This window comes from Arachis hypogaea, chromosome 17, assembly GCF_003086295.3.
Source record: "Arachis hypogaea cultivar Tifrunner chromosome 17, arahy.Tifrunner.gnm2.J5K5, whole genome shotgun sequence".
Taxonomy (NCBI): Eukaryota; Viridiplantae; Streptophyta; class Magnoliopsida; order Fabales; family Fabaceae; genus Arachis; species Arachis hypogaea.
In genome coordinates this window covers 38,996,004-39,012,929 of record NC_092052.1, presented here as the reverse complement: position 1 = coordinate 39,012,929, position 16,926 = coordinate 38,996,004, and the positions used below count along the sequence as shown (strand labels likewise).

Here is a 16,926-nt window from a genome sequence, read left to right as displayed (position 1 = left end):
AATTCCACCACCCTTAGTCCCTCGAGTCTTCTCCAAATGTTCTCCAGTGTCGACTTAACCCACGCAATCAGTGGCGGAACTTGAAACAAAATTTGGGGGGCCACATAGAAGATAATTGTCAAAATATTTTTGATATGGACCCTATTTAAGATAAGCTCGTCTAATCTCATTTCTCCGGTTTGGGTGATATTGCCAAATTTAAAGCCGTTTTTCAGGGTCTCGTTCCAAAAAATTAAGGTCAAACTCATTAGATGTAACTTTTTGAACTTTTGAAGATTGTATCTCACTTTTTTCGTAATTCATTAAAGTAGAAGAACTATCTACAGGTGTTGATATTGTAAAAATTATATGTTCTTCTTCTTAAATATTAACCTTCCTCTTAAAAAAATCATCAATTCTTTAATTTTTTATTATTATTTTATATAAAAATTTGAATATATATCTTGTAGAATATGTAAAGAAGAGGTTAGAATGACAAATATTAAAATTTATAATATTTATTGAATTTTTTTATCAATTTATACAAATACAATAATATTAATACTTATTGAATATTCTATTATTTTTTATCATATAAAAAATTAAATTAAATAAATATCTAATTTTTTATATTTGAAGTTAAAGGTAGAGAAAGTATTACTTATTGAACTTATTGGGTATTTTAAGTCATAATAAAGTATTTAAACCAATTGAATTATTTTTTATCTTTTAAAAAATACTACTAATTTTTTTATAAAAAGTTTGGAGGCCATGGCCCCTTGTCTGAACTAAACTCCGCCACGGCACACGCAATATTAATGCTTTTTTCGTTACTAATCTCCCAATAATGCTCAGTTTACAGTTTTGGACTCCTTCGATATTGCTCTCGTCAAAATCAACCACCACCCTTTCTTCCTCTGCAGGTTCCTCGTGACTTGGTTTTCCTTCCTCAATGTCATTTTATGTGCTGGGACGCAAATGTCGATGTCGTCTCGCATACAAGCGATGAGTGCCACGGAGAGACTCGGATGTCTTCTTTACTCTTTCAAAATATGTTTTGAGCATTGTGTACATGGGATGCTTGGATCTTAATAGATAGTAATAGATTAGGATTGAATACATAGAATAATTTAAAGAGAAATAAATATTTAGAAAACATGAGAATGAAAAAACAATCCTATGACATAATACAAAAATAGGGGTTATGAGTGGATAAAAATATAATAAAAATCTTATGACATAATACGAAAGATAAAATTATGTCACCTATTAAAAAAAGAAAAGTCTAGGAACAATAATTTTTGTGTTTTCTGATCAGCACTTAATCATTAAAAACAAAAGTGAGTGATCTCCTACCATTAGATGTAATCTTACACTATTAAAAATATTATTGATGGCCAATTGATGGTTACAAAACACCAAAATTACTGACCCCTAGCATTCTTCATTAAAAAAGTCTTATGTAGTAAAATGAAAAAATGACAAATGTCAAAAGATGATTTTCAAACTATCCTGATTTCTCTTTTAATATATTGCAAATCCTCTTTTACACCTCCAGGGAATATAAATGTCACAGTGAGTTTTAGACAAAATGATGAGATAACATATGAGAAATGATTGGGGACTAAATAGTGAACTTAATTATCCTTCTGATTCTATAAAATTAATATTCATCAAAATTTTATTCAATTATTAAGATGTGTTTCTCTTTTCTTATTATTATTTTTTTATTCTTATTTTATCCATAATTAATTAATTATAATATTATTAAATTATTAATGGTAATAAAATATTACAAAAAAGAATAATATTAATTGTTTTTATATAATTAGGTTTAAAATATTCATTAATTAAGAAGTTTAATTTGAAATTCTTTAATTCAAGTTTATTTATTTTGTGTAAATATAAAACTAAATTATATCATCGTAGAAATTATCTATATTATTATCAATCTATGTAAAAAGTTAATATTATTCATATGAATATTATCATTAAGATTTGGTCTTTATTCTTTTTTCTTAATAAGTTAGTACTTGCCTACTTGGACTAGCATAATGCTATTATTTTTTTTTATTTTAAATTGTCACAAATTAAAATTATTGCTTATTATTCACCAAACAAATCCTAATAACAATGATGTTAAACTTACTACTATAGAACATTAATTAATCAATAGATGCTAAAAAAATAAAAAGAAAATTATTAGTAATAATCCAAAAGGTAGTATTATGGGTTGTTGACCTAATTTAACATGAGACAAAGGTTATGCGTGTAATCCTGTCCTTTTAAATTAAGTACATGAAAATAATGATAAAATGTTTGGAAATTAAAGACTAAGAACAAATGAAATAAGCTATGATATGAAATCAAATGTGTGGGTAAAATAGAAATAAAGAATCAATTATTAGAGAAAAATATATATTAATGAGATAAAAAAAAATTGACGAGCGTCAATTATATAGAACTAAAAGGATAATTAAGATCAGTACAATTTAATTCTCCAATCATTTCTCATCATAATATATAACACTTTCACAATTCGAGCAAATATATGACCACGTTTATGATTTAAGTTAACACTTAGCGATTCATTTTTCCACAATAGATGGCAAACTCTTCTTTAAATACTTCCTCTCCTCCATCCTATATGTTAAGCAACTGTTGTAGTGTCACTTCACTCCATTGATTATACAATCGTTCACAATGGCATTCCATTAACAGCAATTAGATTTAAATTCAAAATTATTTAACTTTTATATGTAAAATTTTTTTAATTTTTTTAAAAACTAATATTAAATTTAAATACAATTGTAAGCATATTAAATATTTTAATGTTTGGAGAAATTCATCACCTAATATATATTGCAAACTTAAATACTATAATGCAAGAATAAATGTAATGCAAATATGAATATAATGTTTCAATAATTAAAAATAATATCCACCTTTTCATGAATCATGATATTATATATTTTTAATATTATTATTACAACTAAATAATATTAAAAAATAAAAATTGTTAAAAAAATAGGTGATATATAAGTGACAAAAATAATATATAATTGATAAACACAATTAAATAAAAAAATAAAACTTAAAGATATTGTAAAAATATTATATATTTTAGTGTTTTAGGAGTTCATCATCTAACATATAATGAGAAAATTATTTTGTAAACTAACTAAAATAAAAACTTAGTCATCAATCAAATTTTTCAAATAATTGTACAAAACATTAGCAAAGATAAAGGAAAAGGAGTGAGATACATAAGATATGTGAGAGGAGATAAAAAATGTGTGAAATAAATATTGATTTACATAATAAATATGAATAGAAGTGAGAATAAAAAGAGAAAATAAATTAAGTTTTATTAAATAATTTATATCTTGAAAGAAATAACGTTACTACTAAAGGCATAGAGTAACCTACATAGAAATTAAGAGTAAAAAAAGAATATTTAAAGGTAAGGTTAAATATTACATAGTGTACAAGATGTCTCTGGTACGGGTTGAGAGATGGATCGAGAACTTGCGGGTTGAGGCAGATGCCGGATCACTTGCCTGGAACAATTGGGGGGTAGTACCTGCAAAGACACTCCGACGCTCAAGTCAGAATGGATCTAAGAGGTATAAGGTGTGATGAATGAATGAATACCTGGAGGGACCTGGGTCCTCTATTTATAGGTGATGGTGAATATCTTATCTTATCTTATTTGGCTAAGATAAGGGAGACGTTTGAATTATCTTATCTTATCTTATCTCATTTGGCTAAGATAAGGGAGACGTTTGAATTCGAAAGTTGGTTAGGAGCTCTAGTGGGCTGGTTCCGGGCCTTCTGGAAGGGCGAAGGGGGTCGGACCCTGGTAACCGGGTTCGGAGACCGTTCTGGGTGTAGGATCCGTGGGCCGGATCCGTAACAGTTGCCCTCGGAGCGAGAGAGTGAGGGTGCTCGATCTCATCGCTGGAGAAACATTTTCCTCGCCATTGTGGTTTGGCAAGGAGATTGTTGTTTGGTTTTTCCGATCGAGGTCGAGGATTTGGGGAGTTCCTAGCCGTTTCATGGTCAGGCCAGGAGCGCGTTGTTTGGGCGTCTCATCACATGCCGGGTTTGATGACCGTTCCGAAGAAGGGCCCAGAGATCGGGTCTGGAACAGTTGCCCCCGGAGCATGAGAGTATGCTTTCTTGGTCTCAATGCTAAGTCATTGGAGAGTCCGATTCTCTGTAGTTCGGGAGGCTGTGAGGGGCCTGAAAAAGGCGTGACGTCATCGTGCACCAATTGGTAGGATGTTGGTCAGTATGGCTTTTCGCGAGTTGGAAGACCGTCAGCTCATGCTTGTTTTGTGTGGCCTTTTTTGGGCCGTTATTGTGAACTTATTTTAGGCCTCTTGGTGGGCCGATTTCAAGACTTTGTTTATTTAGCTTATTTGGATTCCCGTTTTGTTGGCTTTGCGGGTGATCGATTTACGAGTCACTATTTTTGTTATTTGGATATCCATTTTGTTATTTGGATATCCGTTTTATTGGCCTCGGTTGATCGATTCCCGGGTAGCCATTTACTTATTTGGATATCCGTTTTATTATTTGGATATCCGTTTTATTGGCTTCGGGGTGATCGATTCCCGGGTAGCCGTTTACTTATTTGGATATCCGTTTTATTATTTGAATATCCGTTTTGTTGGCCTCGGGCTGATCGATTCCCGAGTAGCCGTTTACTTATTTGGATATTCGTTTTATTATTTGGATATCCGTTTTGTTGGCCTCGGGGTGATCGATTCCCGGGTAGCCGTTTACTTATTTGGATATCCGTTTTATTATTTCGATATCCATTTTATTGGCTTCGGGGTGATCGATTCCCGGGTAGCCGTTTGCTTATTTGGATATCCGTTTTGTTGGCCTCGGGGTGATCGATTCCCGGGTAGCCGTTTACTTATTTGGATATCCATTTATTGGCTTCGGGGTGGTCGATTCCCGGGTAGCCGTTTACTTATTTGGATATTCGTTTTATTATTTGGATATCCGTTTTGTTGGCTTCGGGGTGATCGATTCCCGGGTAGCCGTTTACTTATTTGGATATCCGTTTTATTATTTGGATATCCGTTTTGTTGGCTTCAGGGTGATCGATTCCCGGGTAGCCGTTTACTTATTTGGATATCCGGTTTATTATTTGGATATCCGTTTTGTTGGCCTCGGGGTGATCGATTCCCGGGTAGCCATTTACTTATTTGGATATCCGTTTTATTATTTGGATATCCATTTTCTTGGCTTCGGGGTGGTCGATTCCCGGGTAGCCGTTTACTTATTTGGATATCCGTTTTATTATTTGGATATCTATTTTGTTGGCCTCGGTGTGATCGATCCCCGGGCCGCTATTTTTGTTATTTGGATACCCGTTTTGTTATTTGGATATCCGTTTTATTGGGAGTGGGTAGACCGATGTTGTTTTGTCATAAGACGAGGTCTCCTGGTCCGAAGTCTCGTCGTACCGTGCTGCCATTGTACCTTTTATTCTCTATTTTAGGACTAGCTCACGTAGGTGTGCTATACTCCTGACCTTGTCTGCAAGCACCTACTTTGCTTCTTTGTCGTTTCCTCCCATAGTTCTGCGTAGATTTTGGTGTGCATCGAGATCGGAAAGGAAGATTCCTGCCGCGTCTCGGGATCTCTTGCGTAGGGCTAGGATGATGTTGTCGTATTCTACCGCGGTTTCCCGGTCTCCGTGGATGGTTCTGACGGAGCCATCTTCTGCCATGAACTTCATTTAGAAGGTATTTGGTAAAGATGACGGCGGAGAGGTCGTTGATTGTTTTCCTTCCGAGGATGACGTTATAAGCGGTGGAGTTCTTGAGGACCACGAACTTGGACAGGATTGTCTTCCTCTGGCTTCCCGTCCCTATGGTAAGGGGAAGAATGATGGAACCGTCTGGCTTGAGGAAGTTGTCTCCGAGTCCCGTGACACCGTTGCGATGTGTTTGGAGATTTTCGTTGCGGAGCCCGAGCTTGTCGAAGGCACCTCGGAAGAGGATGTTGGAGTCTGCGCCGGTGTCCACCAGTATTCTCTGAACTAGTCCTGTTCCAATTCTCGCCGAGATGACGAAAGGTGCGTCTTCGGCCGAGGTGCTGTGCTGGCAATCCTCGGGCAAGAAAGTTATCATTTTGTCGGCTGTGGTAGCTGGGGCTTGATCTCTGACGGCCAAGACTTTGAGGTCCTTTTTTAGTGTTGATCTTGACTTGCCTGACACATCCTTGCCTGTGATGACATTTACTACTATGGCCGGGTCGTCTTCTGGACTTTCCCTGGGAGGTTGTTTTTGTGTTCTCAGGTTGCGTCCTTCCCTCTCAGGCGACCTGTCTTTTTTCGCGCATTTTGGTTCTCTGATGATTTTGGCGAACTCTGGGGGTTTGCCGTCTCTTATAACTTGTTTGAGAGCATCTTTAAGGTCGAAACAGTCTTGTGTCCTATGCCCGTAACCTCGGTGGTAGTCGCAGTAAAGGGTATTGTTGCCGCCCGTTCTTTCTCTGAGTTGTCGGGCTTTCAGGATAATACCCCGATCCGCTATCTGGTGGTATATCTCGATAATCGGGGCTGTCAGGGGGTGTAGTTCGAGAATTTCCCGATCCTGGGTGGTCGGTTTGTTTGGGTTGGTCTCTTTGACTTTCTCTGGGCATCGGATTATGGCAGGAAGTCGGGTTGCCGTATGGGGTGTTGCCGTGTTGCCGTTTATTGGTGGCGACGACCTGGCTGACCTCTTCGTCATTTATGTAGTCTCTAGCGACGTTTTGGATCTCGTGCATGGTCCATACTGGCTTGGTGGTGAGGTGTTTGCGGAAGTCTTCGTTCATGAGCCCGTTGGTTAAACAGAGGCTTGCGACGGAATCCGTGAGTCCATCAATCGTTAGGCATTCATCGTTGAAGCGGTCCAGGTATTTTCGTGTGGATTCGTCTTGTTTCTGTGTGACCCCTAATAAGCTGATGGGGTGTTTAGCTTTGGTGATTCTGGTGGTGAATTGGGCCATGAACTTCCGTGAGATATCGTGGAAGCCAGTTATGGATCCGTTGGGGAGGGCGTTGAACCATTTGATCGCAGGGCCAGCTAAGGTTATCGAGAAGGCCTTACACCGGATCATGTCGGCGGCTCCTTCCAGGTTCATCCTAGCCTCGAAGGCCGTTAGGTGTTCTCGGGGATCGTTGGTCCCGTCCTATTTCATGTCAGTGGGCTTGTTGAAGTCCTTCAGGAGTTTGGCTCTCAAGGATTTTTCTGTGAACGGGATGGCTTCCATTATCACGTGCATGTTTCCTGCTCGTTTGGCCTCTCGATGGTGCCGTCGGTCGTCTTCTCCGCGTCGGTGTTTCGGGTCTAGGAAAACACTGCGATTGTACTGTTTGCAGTGTTGTTACTCAGGGGGCTTGGTGTTCTTGGTATCGCGATGAGATTTGGTCCTGGAAGTCGCTTGGCTTGTATGCTCCGGGTGGTACCGTTCTTTGGGTGTGACTCGACCTTTGAGGTTTTGCACCCTGAGGCACAACTCTTGGATTATCTGGACCGCCTTCTCTCCCAGGCCATCGGGTGGCCGGGCTTCAGTGGGAGGACGGTTGTCATCTCTTGGTTGTTGCTGGGTTGGTTGGCGATGTGCCGCGTTTATTATCCTCCGTTATGCCGCCACGATTTGGCTGTCCCCCGTATCTGTGCAAGAACCTTGAGAACTTTCTTGATCTATTGGCTCCTGAGAGGTCTGAGCTTGGCCACGGTGGTAGCATTTAAGGAGGTCGTTCATGATGTCATGGCGACAGAGTTGTCACAGGTGAGGCGGCGGATGACAGAGGTTTGGAACCTAGTGTTGAAAAAGGTGACCTCGTGGGTTTGGAGGAAGAGCTTGAAGAGTTCAAAAGAAGAAGCAACCTCGGTGGGCATGGAGTCGAAGTAGAGGGAGAAGATGGGGCCATGGCGCTTGGAGAGACGGATGAGGGAGTGGTGAATGAGAGGGTCCAAGAGGTGGAGGTGTCCCACTAAAGGGAGGCGAGACTTTGGGCTCAGAGGATTTGGAATTTCACCGTTGGAGTAGGGCGAGGGTGCATAAAGGGTGATGCAAGTTAAGGAAACATTATTCCTTTGGGATTTCGCCGTTGGAGTAGGGCGAAGGTGTGTTATCCCTGCAAAGGTGATGCAAGTTAAGGAAACATTATTCCTTTGGGATTTCGCCGTTGGAGTAGGGCGAAAGGATGCACAAATATGCAAAGGTGATGCAAGGTAAGGAAACATTATTCCTTTGGGATTTCGCCGTTGGAGTATGGCGAAAGGATGCATAAATATGCAAAGGTGATGCAAGGTAAGGAAACATTATTCCTTTTTGCTCTCAGTTACACGCAAGAAATCTGAGTTTGATGATTGCTCTTCTGGGTTATCCGTCATGCCGCCACAACGTTGCAAAGTCCCCACAGACGGCGCCAATGTACAAGATGTCTCTGGTACGGGTTGAGAGATGGATCGAGAACTTGCGGGTTGAGGCAGATGCCGGATCACTTGCCTGGAGCAATTGGGGGGTAGTACCTGCAAAGACACTCCGACGCCCAAGTCAGAATGGATCTAAGAGGTATAAGGTGTGATGAATGAATGAATACCTGGAGGGATCTGGGTCCTCTATTTATAGGTGATGGTGAATATCTTATCTTATCTTATTTGGCTAAGATAAGGGAGACGTTTGAATTATCTTATCTTATCTTATCTCATTTGGCTAAGATAAGGGAGACGTTTGAATTCGAAAGTTGGTTAGGAGCTCTAGTGGGCTGGTTCCGGGCCTTCTGGAAGGGCGAAGGGGGTCGGACCCTGGTAACCGGGTTCGGAGATCGTTCTGGGTGTAGGATCCGTGGGCCGGATCCGTAACACATAGGAAGGATAAAAAGTGATGTGAGAATAGAAAAATTATAAAATGACAATTTCACTAAAATATTTTTATAATAATATTAAAAGTTATCTAATATGCCAAGAGTTTATTGTGTTATTACTTAATTTTTCTTTTTATATATTATAATAAATTAACAGATAGATAGATAGTAGAAAATACACAAATAGATTCTTACAAATAAAATTTATTTTTCAAATAAAATATGCCATATTAGAATTTAGATAATTGATATGAATTAAAATTTTTATAATTTTTTTTGTAGAATTAGATAGTTTAGTATATGAAACTATGAGATTAATACTAAATTAATTATATAGATGCTATTCTCTATGATATTCTAAACGTAGTTCTAAAATAGATGTTTTTTCTATGTTGTTGCAATAGATGACATGGCAATTTTATATAAAACTTAAATCTTATGTCATTCATCCACTATAATACTACTTTGGACTCTCCTTTAATATATTATAATAGATAATAGATATTAAAAGTGAGTAAAATGAGATCATAAAATAACTTTTATAATTCATTTACACCTATTAAAGATAAAAATATAAACATAAAAAACATAGAGTAACTAAAGGAAATAATTGTCAAGATAGTAAGATGGAAAAAAAAAATTCTAAGTCATAATACATAGAAAAAAAAAGTAGGCTATGCCACCTTAGAGAAAAATATAATGTGGCACAATAGAAAAATCATAGGTGTTTGAGATTGATTCTCAATCTATCTTGGTTTCTCTTTTTATTTATTATAAATACATAAATTGATAAATAGATTGTTTTGGTTTTTTCTTTTATATATTATAAATATAGATGTTCATACGGATGGGAATTCACTTTCTCATATACCAACTTGTGTAAATTTTAGGAGTTAAATTCTTTGTTAACAGTGAATTTTCCTTTCTTTTCCCCTATTTTTATTTAAATTGCATTAGCTTGTAAGCAGTCTATATTGTTCAAATTATTGTATCTACACAATCATGCCAAAACAACTCCTATCTTCTAAAATATTAAGCTGCCAAAATTGCATATATATTGGAACCTACGTGAATATGCAACCAGAAGAGATGATCACAAAGTTGTTGATGAACAGCAAGTAGTGGTAGATGTTAAGAAATGGTATGAACTATGAATACAAGTAGTTCAATGAAGAATAATCCAAAATTTGAGTCCATAGTATTCTTTCAACAAGTTCATCCTCTGAGTATGCATGCTGATTGTGAATGATCAAACGCATTGTGCTTCTTGCTTAGATGAAAAATAAGACTTTCCATTTAGGTAACTTAAAGCTTGTTCAATTCACTTAATGCTTCATAGGCTTCAGATGCACTTGAGGAATCACTGTCATATGCTAATGAGTCAATCACTTGTTGAGGAGATGTTGATGTTTGCAATGCTGATGCTGGTGGAAATGATTCTTTCGAGAATGAAGCTGTAAAAGATTGGCAATATTTCAATCATTAAACTTATCAACAAAGTAGAATTTTAACATGAAAATCATCTATGAAAACTTCTATCCCATTTTCATGCCCTGATCGAGCATACCGGAAAGTCTAAGTAGTAAAAAGAAAGAAAAAAAATATTAAATAGTAGGAAAAAGACATGAGAATAAAACCTTTGTGTCCTTTAGCTTGGAGCTTTTGAGTGTGTCGCTTAATAAGCTTTTTAGCTTTCACAATCGTAAGCTGCCTAGCAAATGTAGAAGCTTCAGCTTCATTTTCACTGACATCTGATCCCTGTGCCTCTTGTTCTCCTTCACCTTTCTTTGTCTTGTTCACAAATGCCTTTGCTTTTTTCTTTTGAGTGTGAAATAGACCTTTAATGGATGTTACAAACCCATCACCTGCTCCATCAGCTGGACGCGGAAAACCTGACTGGTCAGATTTTACTGATGAATTGTCTTTTTCCCTTATCTCTGGACCACTAGCTGCACTGGGCTGAATTTGACCTTTGTCTTTAAATTTCTTAACCTGCATGAACCATTTACCAAAAGGCATAAAAATGTATTTAGTACAATGTTAGAAAATGGTAAATATTACCATAAAATAAATCTAGACTTTTCTTAATAGGAATAGAACATTTTAAATGGGATCACAAGAAAGAGTTTTGGCAATAGAATGTTTTCGGATGTTGCAATGGTTGGTGTGAATAACATAAATATCAAGAGTATGGCTACTGAAGGGTGTTTGGTAAGAGAATGATTTCGCTTATGAAAATACAAAAACTACCCTCATTGCCATCCACCATTACTGTGCATTGGGTCACCTAACCCACCATGTCTACTACCAATTGTCAAGTATTCTTCTAAATATACTTGAAACATTTTGGAAACTTGAAACATTTAGAATAAAAATTCGGACTTTTATTTTAAAGATTTTGGCCTAAGGTGGGACCAACGAGTTTAAAATTGCAAACGGACCCATGTTGGGACCAAACCCATAATATATAAGCCCTTCACTTAATCCATTTCAGCATACTCCCCCTTCATTAACTCAAATACATTCAGCACAAAGAGGGAAGAGAGGAAGAGAGTGATGCCCTAAATGTTACTATTCATCACTTCACTAAAATCCACATAACTTCCAAACCATAGCTCTGATTGATGACCCGTTTATGACTATGCATTCGTCTCGGCTCCCTCTTCGATAATATCTAAATATTGTGGTAAGAAACTTCGAAATCCTTGCTCCATTTTCCATTTCTCTTCAATTTTGCGTTTTGGGTTGAGGTGTTGAGAAAATTTCGATTTTTGATGTTTAGGGGAGGTTCAATCTTGTGTTCTAATGGAGTTTCAACCCAAGGTTACGTGAGACGAGGTAAGGAATCTCAATCCCCCAAATTTTTTCACTATATGCGAAAACCTAGACTTGAACTATGAGGAATTCATGTGATTAGATGAATTAGGAATTGTTTTGCTTGAATTTGGCGCGGAGCAAATTTGCTTGGCTTGGGATCGGTGCGAGATTGAGTTGATGATCATCATTGGTGAGGATTTTGGTGGGGCTTGGACCGGTTGGAGTTGGAATTGCCGGAGAAAAGATTTTCTGAGGTTGAGACCACCGTAAAAGTTATGGGTTTTAGTTTCGGGTAGACATTATATAAAATTATGTGAAAACCTAGGTTAAATGTCCCTAAGATATTGTTCAATACTGATGGATGTTGTGTGAATGATTAGTGTTGATTGATGATTGAATGATAATATGTTGTGGTATGAAATTGAGGTTTGATGATAATTTGGTTATAATTTTAAGTGAAAATTGATGAAAGATGGGAATTGGTTAATTGATGGGAATTTGATGGTTTTATGCCTTGAATGGCTAGGATGGGACTTGAGAATTAATGATTTAGTATAGAAGGTGTTTGAAGGTTGGATTATGTTGGTTTTGAAATAAAATAAATTAAGAAATAATCAAAATGAGCATTATGCAGAATTTGGTAAAAACAGAGTATTGACCAATTTCGACCGGCCATAACTTGGCGCTCGAAGTTCAGAATTGAGTGAAACATGTCTTAAATTAAAGATGATGATGAGAGCTTTAAAACCGTCCAAGAACGGAAGAAAAACGAATTTTGTAGCAAAAGTTTTGAACGTTTGAAAATTGGGGTTAAAAACTGAATTATACAAAGTTGCAGAACTTAGGGCAGTAGCAAGTTCCACGCGTACGCATGCTTGGTGCATATGCATGACCCTGGATTTGTGTTCGCGAAACCAGACTCAGGTTCCGCACGTACGCACGAGGCATGCGTACGCACAACTACCCAGTTTTGGCCAAAATGTTGTTTTTGAACTATTTAACCTTCCCAACATGTTTATAACCCCCTTTAACCTCCGTATGGAGTCGAATAACTAACTGATAAGCCTTGAATACATTGGGAAATGATATGACAGATTAAATTGAACTATTCACGGATAAACATTTAGTTAACCGGATGAAATATTGCGAGGATGGAGGTTTGTCCCGCTCGCAGTGAGGACAGTGATCTCATTCCGCTCACAGAATAATGAGATTAAAGTAGCTAATAAATGAATAGGGTTATGTTAGGTTGAATCTTCCGAGACTGGATGGAATTGTCAATTGGTTTAAGACGTGATATTGATTTCTTGCCTGGCAAGGACGATGGTGTCATTCCGCTTGCTCAGTGTGTAAACTACTATGCGAAAATGGTGGTTTTATCCCGCCTACGGTGAGAATAGTGGCGTTATCCCACTCACGTGATAATGAAATTGGTAACTGATAAAAGATGGGGTTAATAAATCTAATAAGTTGTGAAATTGATTAAAGTTAATGATTATTGATTAATTGCCTAGGTAAGATGCAAGGGTTGTGGTTTGTCCTACTTGCTTCGGGTTAATAGCCTTGTCCCACCATCCACAGTGAGGATGGTGGTGTTATTCCGCTCATAAAAGAACGAAATTGAGTATTTGATAAAGAGCTGAGGTTAATGAATTTAATAACTTGTGAAATTGTTAAAAAGACATTGATATCGATTGATTGTGGCCTGAATGGCTGGATTGACAAGGACGGCGGTTTGTCCTGCTTACATGGCAAGGTCTAGGTATTCTCCCGCTTGGGTGTTTGAGAATTGACAATGATTCTTGATTGGCAAGGATGGTGGTCTTATCCCGCTTGTGTATTGGTTTGGGACCGGCACCGGCACCAGACAAGGACGGCGGTTGTATCTTGCTTGTTCGTGTTTGTTGTGTCATTATGGGGATAGTGATTTTGTCCCGCCCACGGTGAGGACGGTGGCATTGTACCGCTCACGGATTAGGCAAGTTGATGATGAAGGATTTCCTCTTTTACTGTGATAGGCAAGTTGAGGATGAAGGATTCCCTCTCTTGTGTCATGATTGTGATTGAGATTTGATGTTGAGCACGATCTCGTGAGGACGGCGATACGTAACGCTTACTTGAGATAATGTGCATAAGGCTCAGTGGGGATGACGATATGTAACGCCCACTTGAGACCTAAAGGAGGGTTTCCCATGAGGACAGCGATACGTAACGCTCATGGAAGGGACGAACCTCGAAGTGGGGACGGTGATACTTAATGCCCACTTGAATCAATAAGTACGGCTCAGCGAGGACAGCGATACGTAACGCTCACTTGAGATCGAAAGAATGTGTTTGGGGGATGTAGGGAATGTGGAAAGGCACTCTTATTCGATTAATTCTCCCACATCTCTCTCTGGTTACAAGGTGGAAAAGCACACTCCTTCAATGTGAAAAGGTACACTCCTTCATAATTTCCTCCAGGAGAAGGTGGAAAGACACTCTCTTTCGTTTATGTTCTTCCTGGGAATGCGCAACCGATAAACAATATCCGAGTTGGCTACCGGATGTGTCAGGTTCTGACAGTTTAACCAACACGTAAGCTCATAGCCCGTAGGACAGGCATGCATAATGTGCATTTGTTTGCTATTGTTTGAGTGTGCATATTTGTTTGGGTTTGCCTAACTATATATTTCTGTTAATTACTAATTGAAATACTTGCCATACTTGTTCTCTACTTGTGTTTGCTTTGTAACGTTTACTGTTTGTGTATGATTTCACTGTTGAGACATGAGACTTGGGATTAATGATGATTATGACTATGGAAATGAATGAGATCGGTGATAGATTAGAAAATGCTAAGCATAGCGAATTAACCTCGTATTGATTAATGTTTGTGATTAAAATTGAACTGAATGCTGGACCGAACAATTGTGGTATTGGGATTTGGATAGTAATATATAGGAAATGGTTGAAATTAGAGGTGGATATGGAACTGAGATTTAGTAACTTAACCATATTTGGATTAGGAAGAAACCTAGGCTTGAACCTTGTGGGTTTGGAGACTAGGAATGCCTAGTGGGTTCATGTAGTTTTACATAGTCTCTATTTGAAATTATTACTCTACTGGAACCTTTAGGTTCTCACACGTTGTGAAAATTGTTGATTTTTCAGATAACAGGACGTGACGCATCCCGCTGAGAGTGCAGGACTCGTTGGTGAAGTGAAGAAGACTTTTATTTTTGAAGTTTATCCTGTACTTAGCATATTTCTCCATTGTTAAACATGTATTTGTATACTTTCCTCTAGAGATTTTATTTTGTAGAAACAATATATATATATATATATATATATATATATATATATCTTTGTTGTTTCTCTACACGAAGTTTTCTTGCTTTAACGTTTTGAGTGTGATACTGGTTGTCGCTTTGGTTTATCTTTCCTTCACAGGCTCCTAGTTAAACTATATTCCTTCATATACTACGTATGTTTCTTTGTTTTTAGGTATCGTAATGTCTCGTCACCCTTAACTTACAACTGCAGCGTGAGGCCTTGTGTGATAGGGTGTTACATCAAATGCTTCAAAAAGCAAATGACCGAAAATCACATTCCGAATATCAAAACCAATTCTTCTACCAAATATGTTATCAAGATAAACTAAGAAGGAAAAAATCACCTGCATTCCAGTCACAGATTTCAGGACTCCCCAGATGACATGCTTCTTAACTCGTGAGAAGAGTCTTTGCCAACTCCCAACAAACTCTACCCGATGAAATTGATCCATTAGTAATCTCAGATCACTTACGGCGAATCTTGATCCTTCATATGTAACCGATAACTCAACCTACAAGAAAGAATGCAAGATAACAAGTGACCAGATGGAAGATGGCAAGTGACAACTTTTCAAACCGCGTCCAACAACCACTAACCTGGCTAATCTTGATTTCATGAAAAACCATCATCTTTTTTGGCTTCTTCTCGTCACTAGGCTTAGAACCTTTAGTTTTGCTTTTAGGTGCCTCATCCTCACTAGAGTCGGCCAATATTTCTTCCTTTGTATTTTTAGCTTTGGATGCCTACAAGCACGTTACCAAACTCCTTATGACAAATCTACCATGCAAAAACATATAAACTTGGATAATAGGAAAAACATGAGAAAAGAAGCTAAAACCTTCCTTGGTTACCCGAACGATGTAGATTAAATTAGCATTACTTACAATGTTGCATAGATATGGACGTGGTACTTGTACTAGTTGTACGAGAATGAAAATTTTGCAGAAAAATAGGTACAAGTACGCGAGCATAACTCTAACAAAAAAGATAATTAAATCATAAATCAAGTATATTTTGCAACATTTAATGTTTCATGAAGATTAATTTATATTTAGATATATTTTTTCAATATAATATTTGATCAACAAGTATTCAAGTATCCATATTAGGTAGATACTAGTATCAATGGCCTTTAAGAGTACCCATATTTCAGACCCTAATTATATTAACATTATTACTTGAGAGACACGAACTGGACATTTTATTAAATAGTCACCTGAGTTGAATCGGCTTGGGCTGAGGATGAGGTATCACCTTTCTTTGCACGCCTTGCACCAGCTGTTGCTGAAACCTTCCAAACCTCCTGTACGGATAATCATTATTAACTGATGACAAACCATGAATTTTATTACTGTTGGTGAGATAAAGTTTGCAAGATCCTTAACTAACCTTTCGACGTTGAGAATCACGTTGTTCTTCTTCTGGAAAGAAATACCCCCACATCATTGTGTACATTGTCTCTGTTAAATGGATCTTAAGGGGGTAGATATCTACCTATAATGTAAAAGTAAACTATAGTAAACAAACTGCAAGAGTCAAGTTCAACAAAATGTCTCATAAATAACAATTTTGATTGAAATGCTTTTGTACTCAATAGATTCTCAATTCTAGACACAACAAATGAATGGAATATTCTAGGGAATGCAAAAGTTATCAATTAGTCATTTCTTTACCAATAGTTATTAGAGCAATTCATATTGCAACAATTATTGTATGCTTCTCATCCCTTCCCATCCCACCCTCCTCAACAAAAACAAAAGCAATTATACAAGGTAGGTTAAAAATAACGTCATATTTTGGCCAAAGTGATGGAAATTACATCTGCATGAGAAAAAGCTTTTCCATGCAATAGCAAATGACAAGGAGAGATATGGGTGTACCTTTTCTATGTTTCCTTGAAAGGAAAACCATCTTAAGCCTCTACTAGGAAAGAT

The 16,926-nt window shown here is 37.4% G+C and overlaps 1 protein-coding gene and 1 long non-coding RNA gene across 6 annotated transcripts in view; one reads left to right on the top strand and one right to left on the bottom strand.

The window, feature by feature from the left end:
- Positions 1–9,882: 9,882 nt before the first annotated feature.
- Positions 9,883–16,926, bottom strand: part of LOC112764595 (protein SABRE) — a 30,083-nt gene continuing 23,039 nt past the window's right edge. For all 5 annotated transcript variants that reach the window (XR_011875170.1, XR_011875171.1, XM_025810272.3 and 2 more), the window contains 6 exons: positions 16,382–16,486; positions 16,209–16,295; positions 15,589–15,735; positions 15,336–15,503; positions 10,498–10,852; positions 9,883–10,314 (listed from right to left, as the gene is read on the bottom strand). Coding sequence is in view for 3 of the 5 variants with exons in the window: in XM_025810272.3 (XP_025666057.1) it covers positions 10,166–10,314; positions 10,498–10,852; positions 15,336–15,503; positions 15,589–15,735; positions 16,209–16,295; positions 16,382–16,486 (1,011 nt within the window). In the remaining 2 variants the exon portion in view is untranslated. The remainder of the gene's footprint in view (positions 10,315–10,497; positions 10,853–15,335; positions 15,504–15,588; positions 15,736–16,208; positions 16,296–16,381; positions 16,487–16,926) is intronic.
- LOC112764597 (uncharacterized) lies at positions 11,356–15,087 on the top strand. The gene is made up of 3 exons (XR_003183254.3): positions 11,356–11,546; positions 11,643–11,698; positions 14,831–15,087. It is a non-coding gene; the product is annotated as an uncharacterized lncRNA (long non-coding RNA).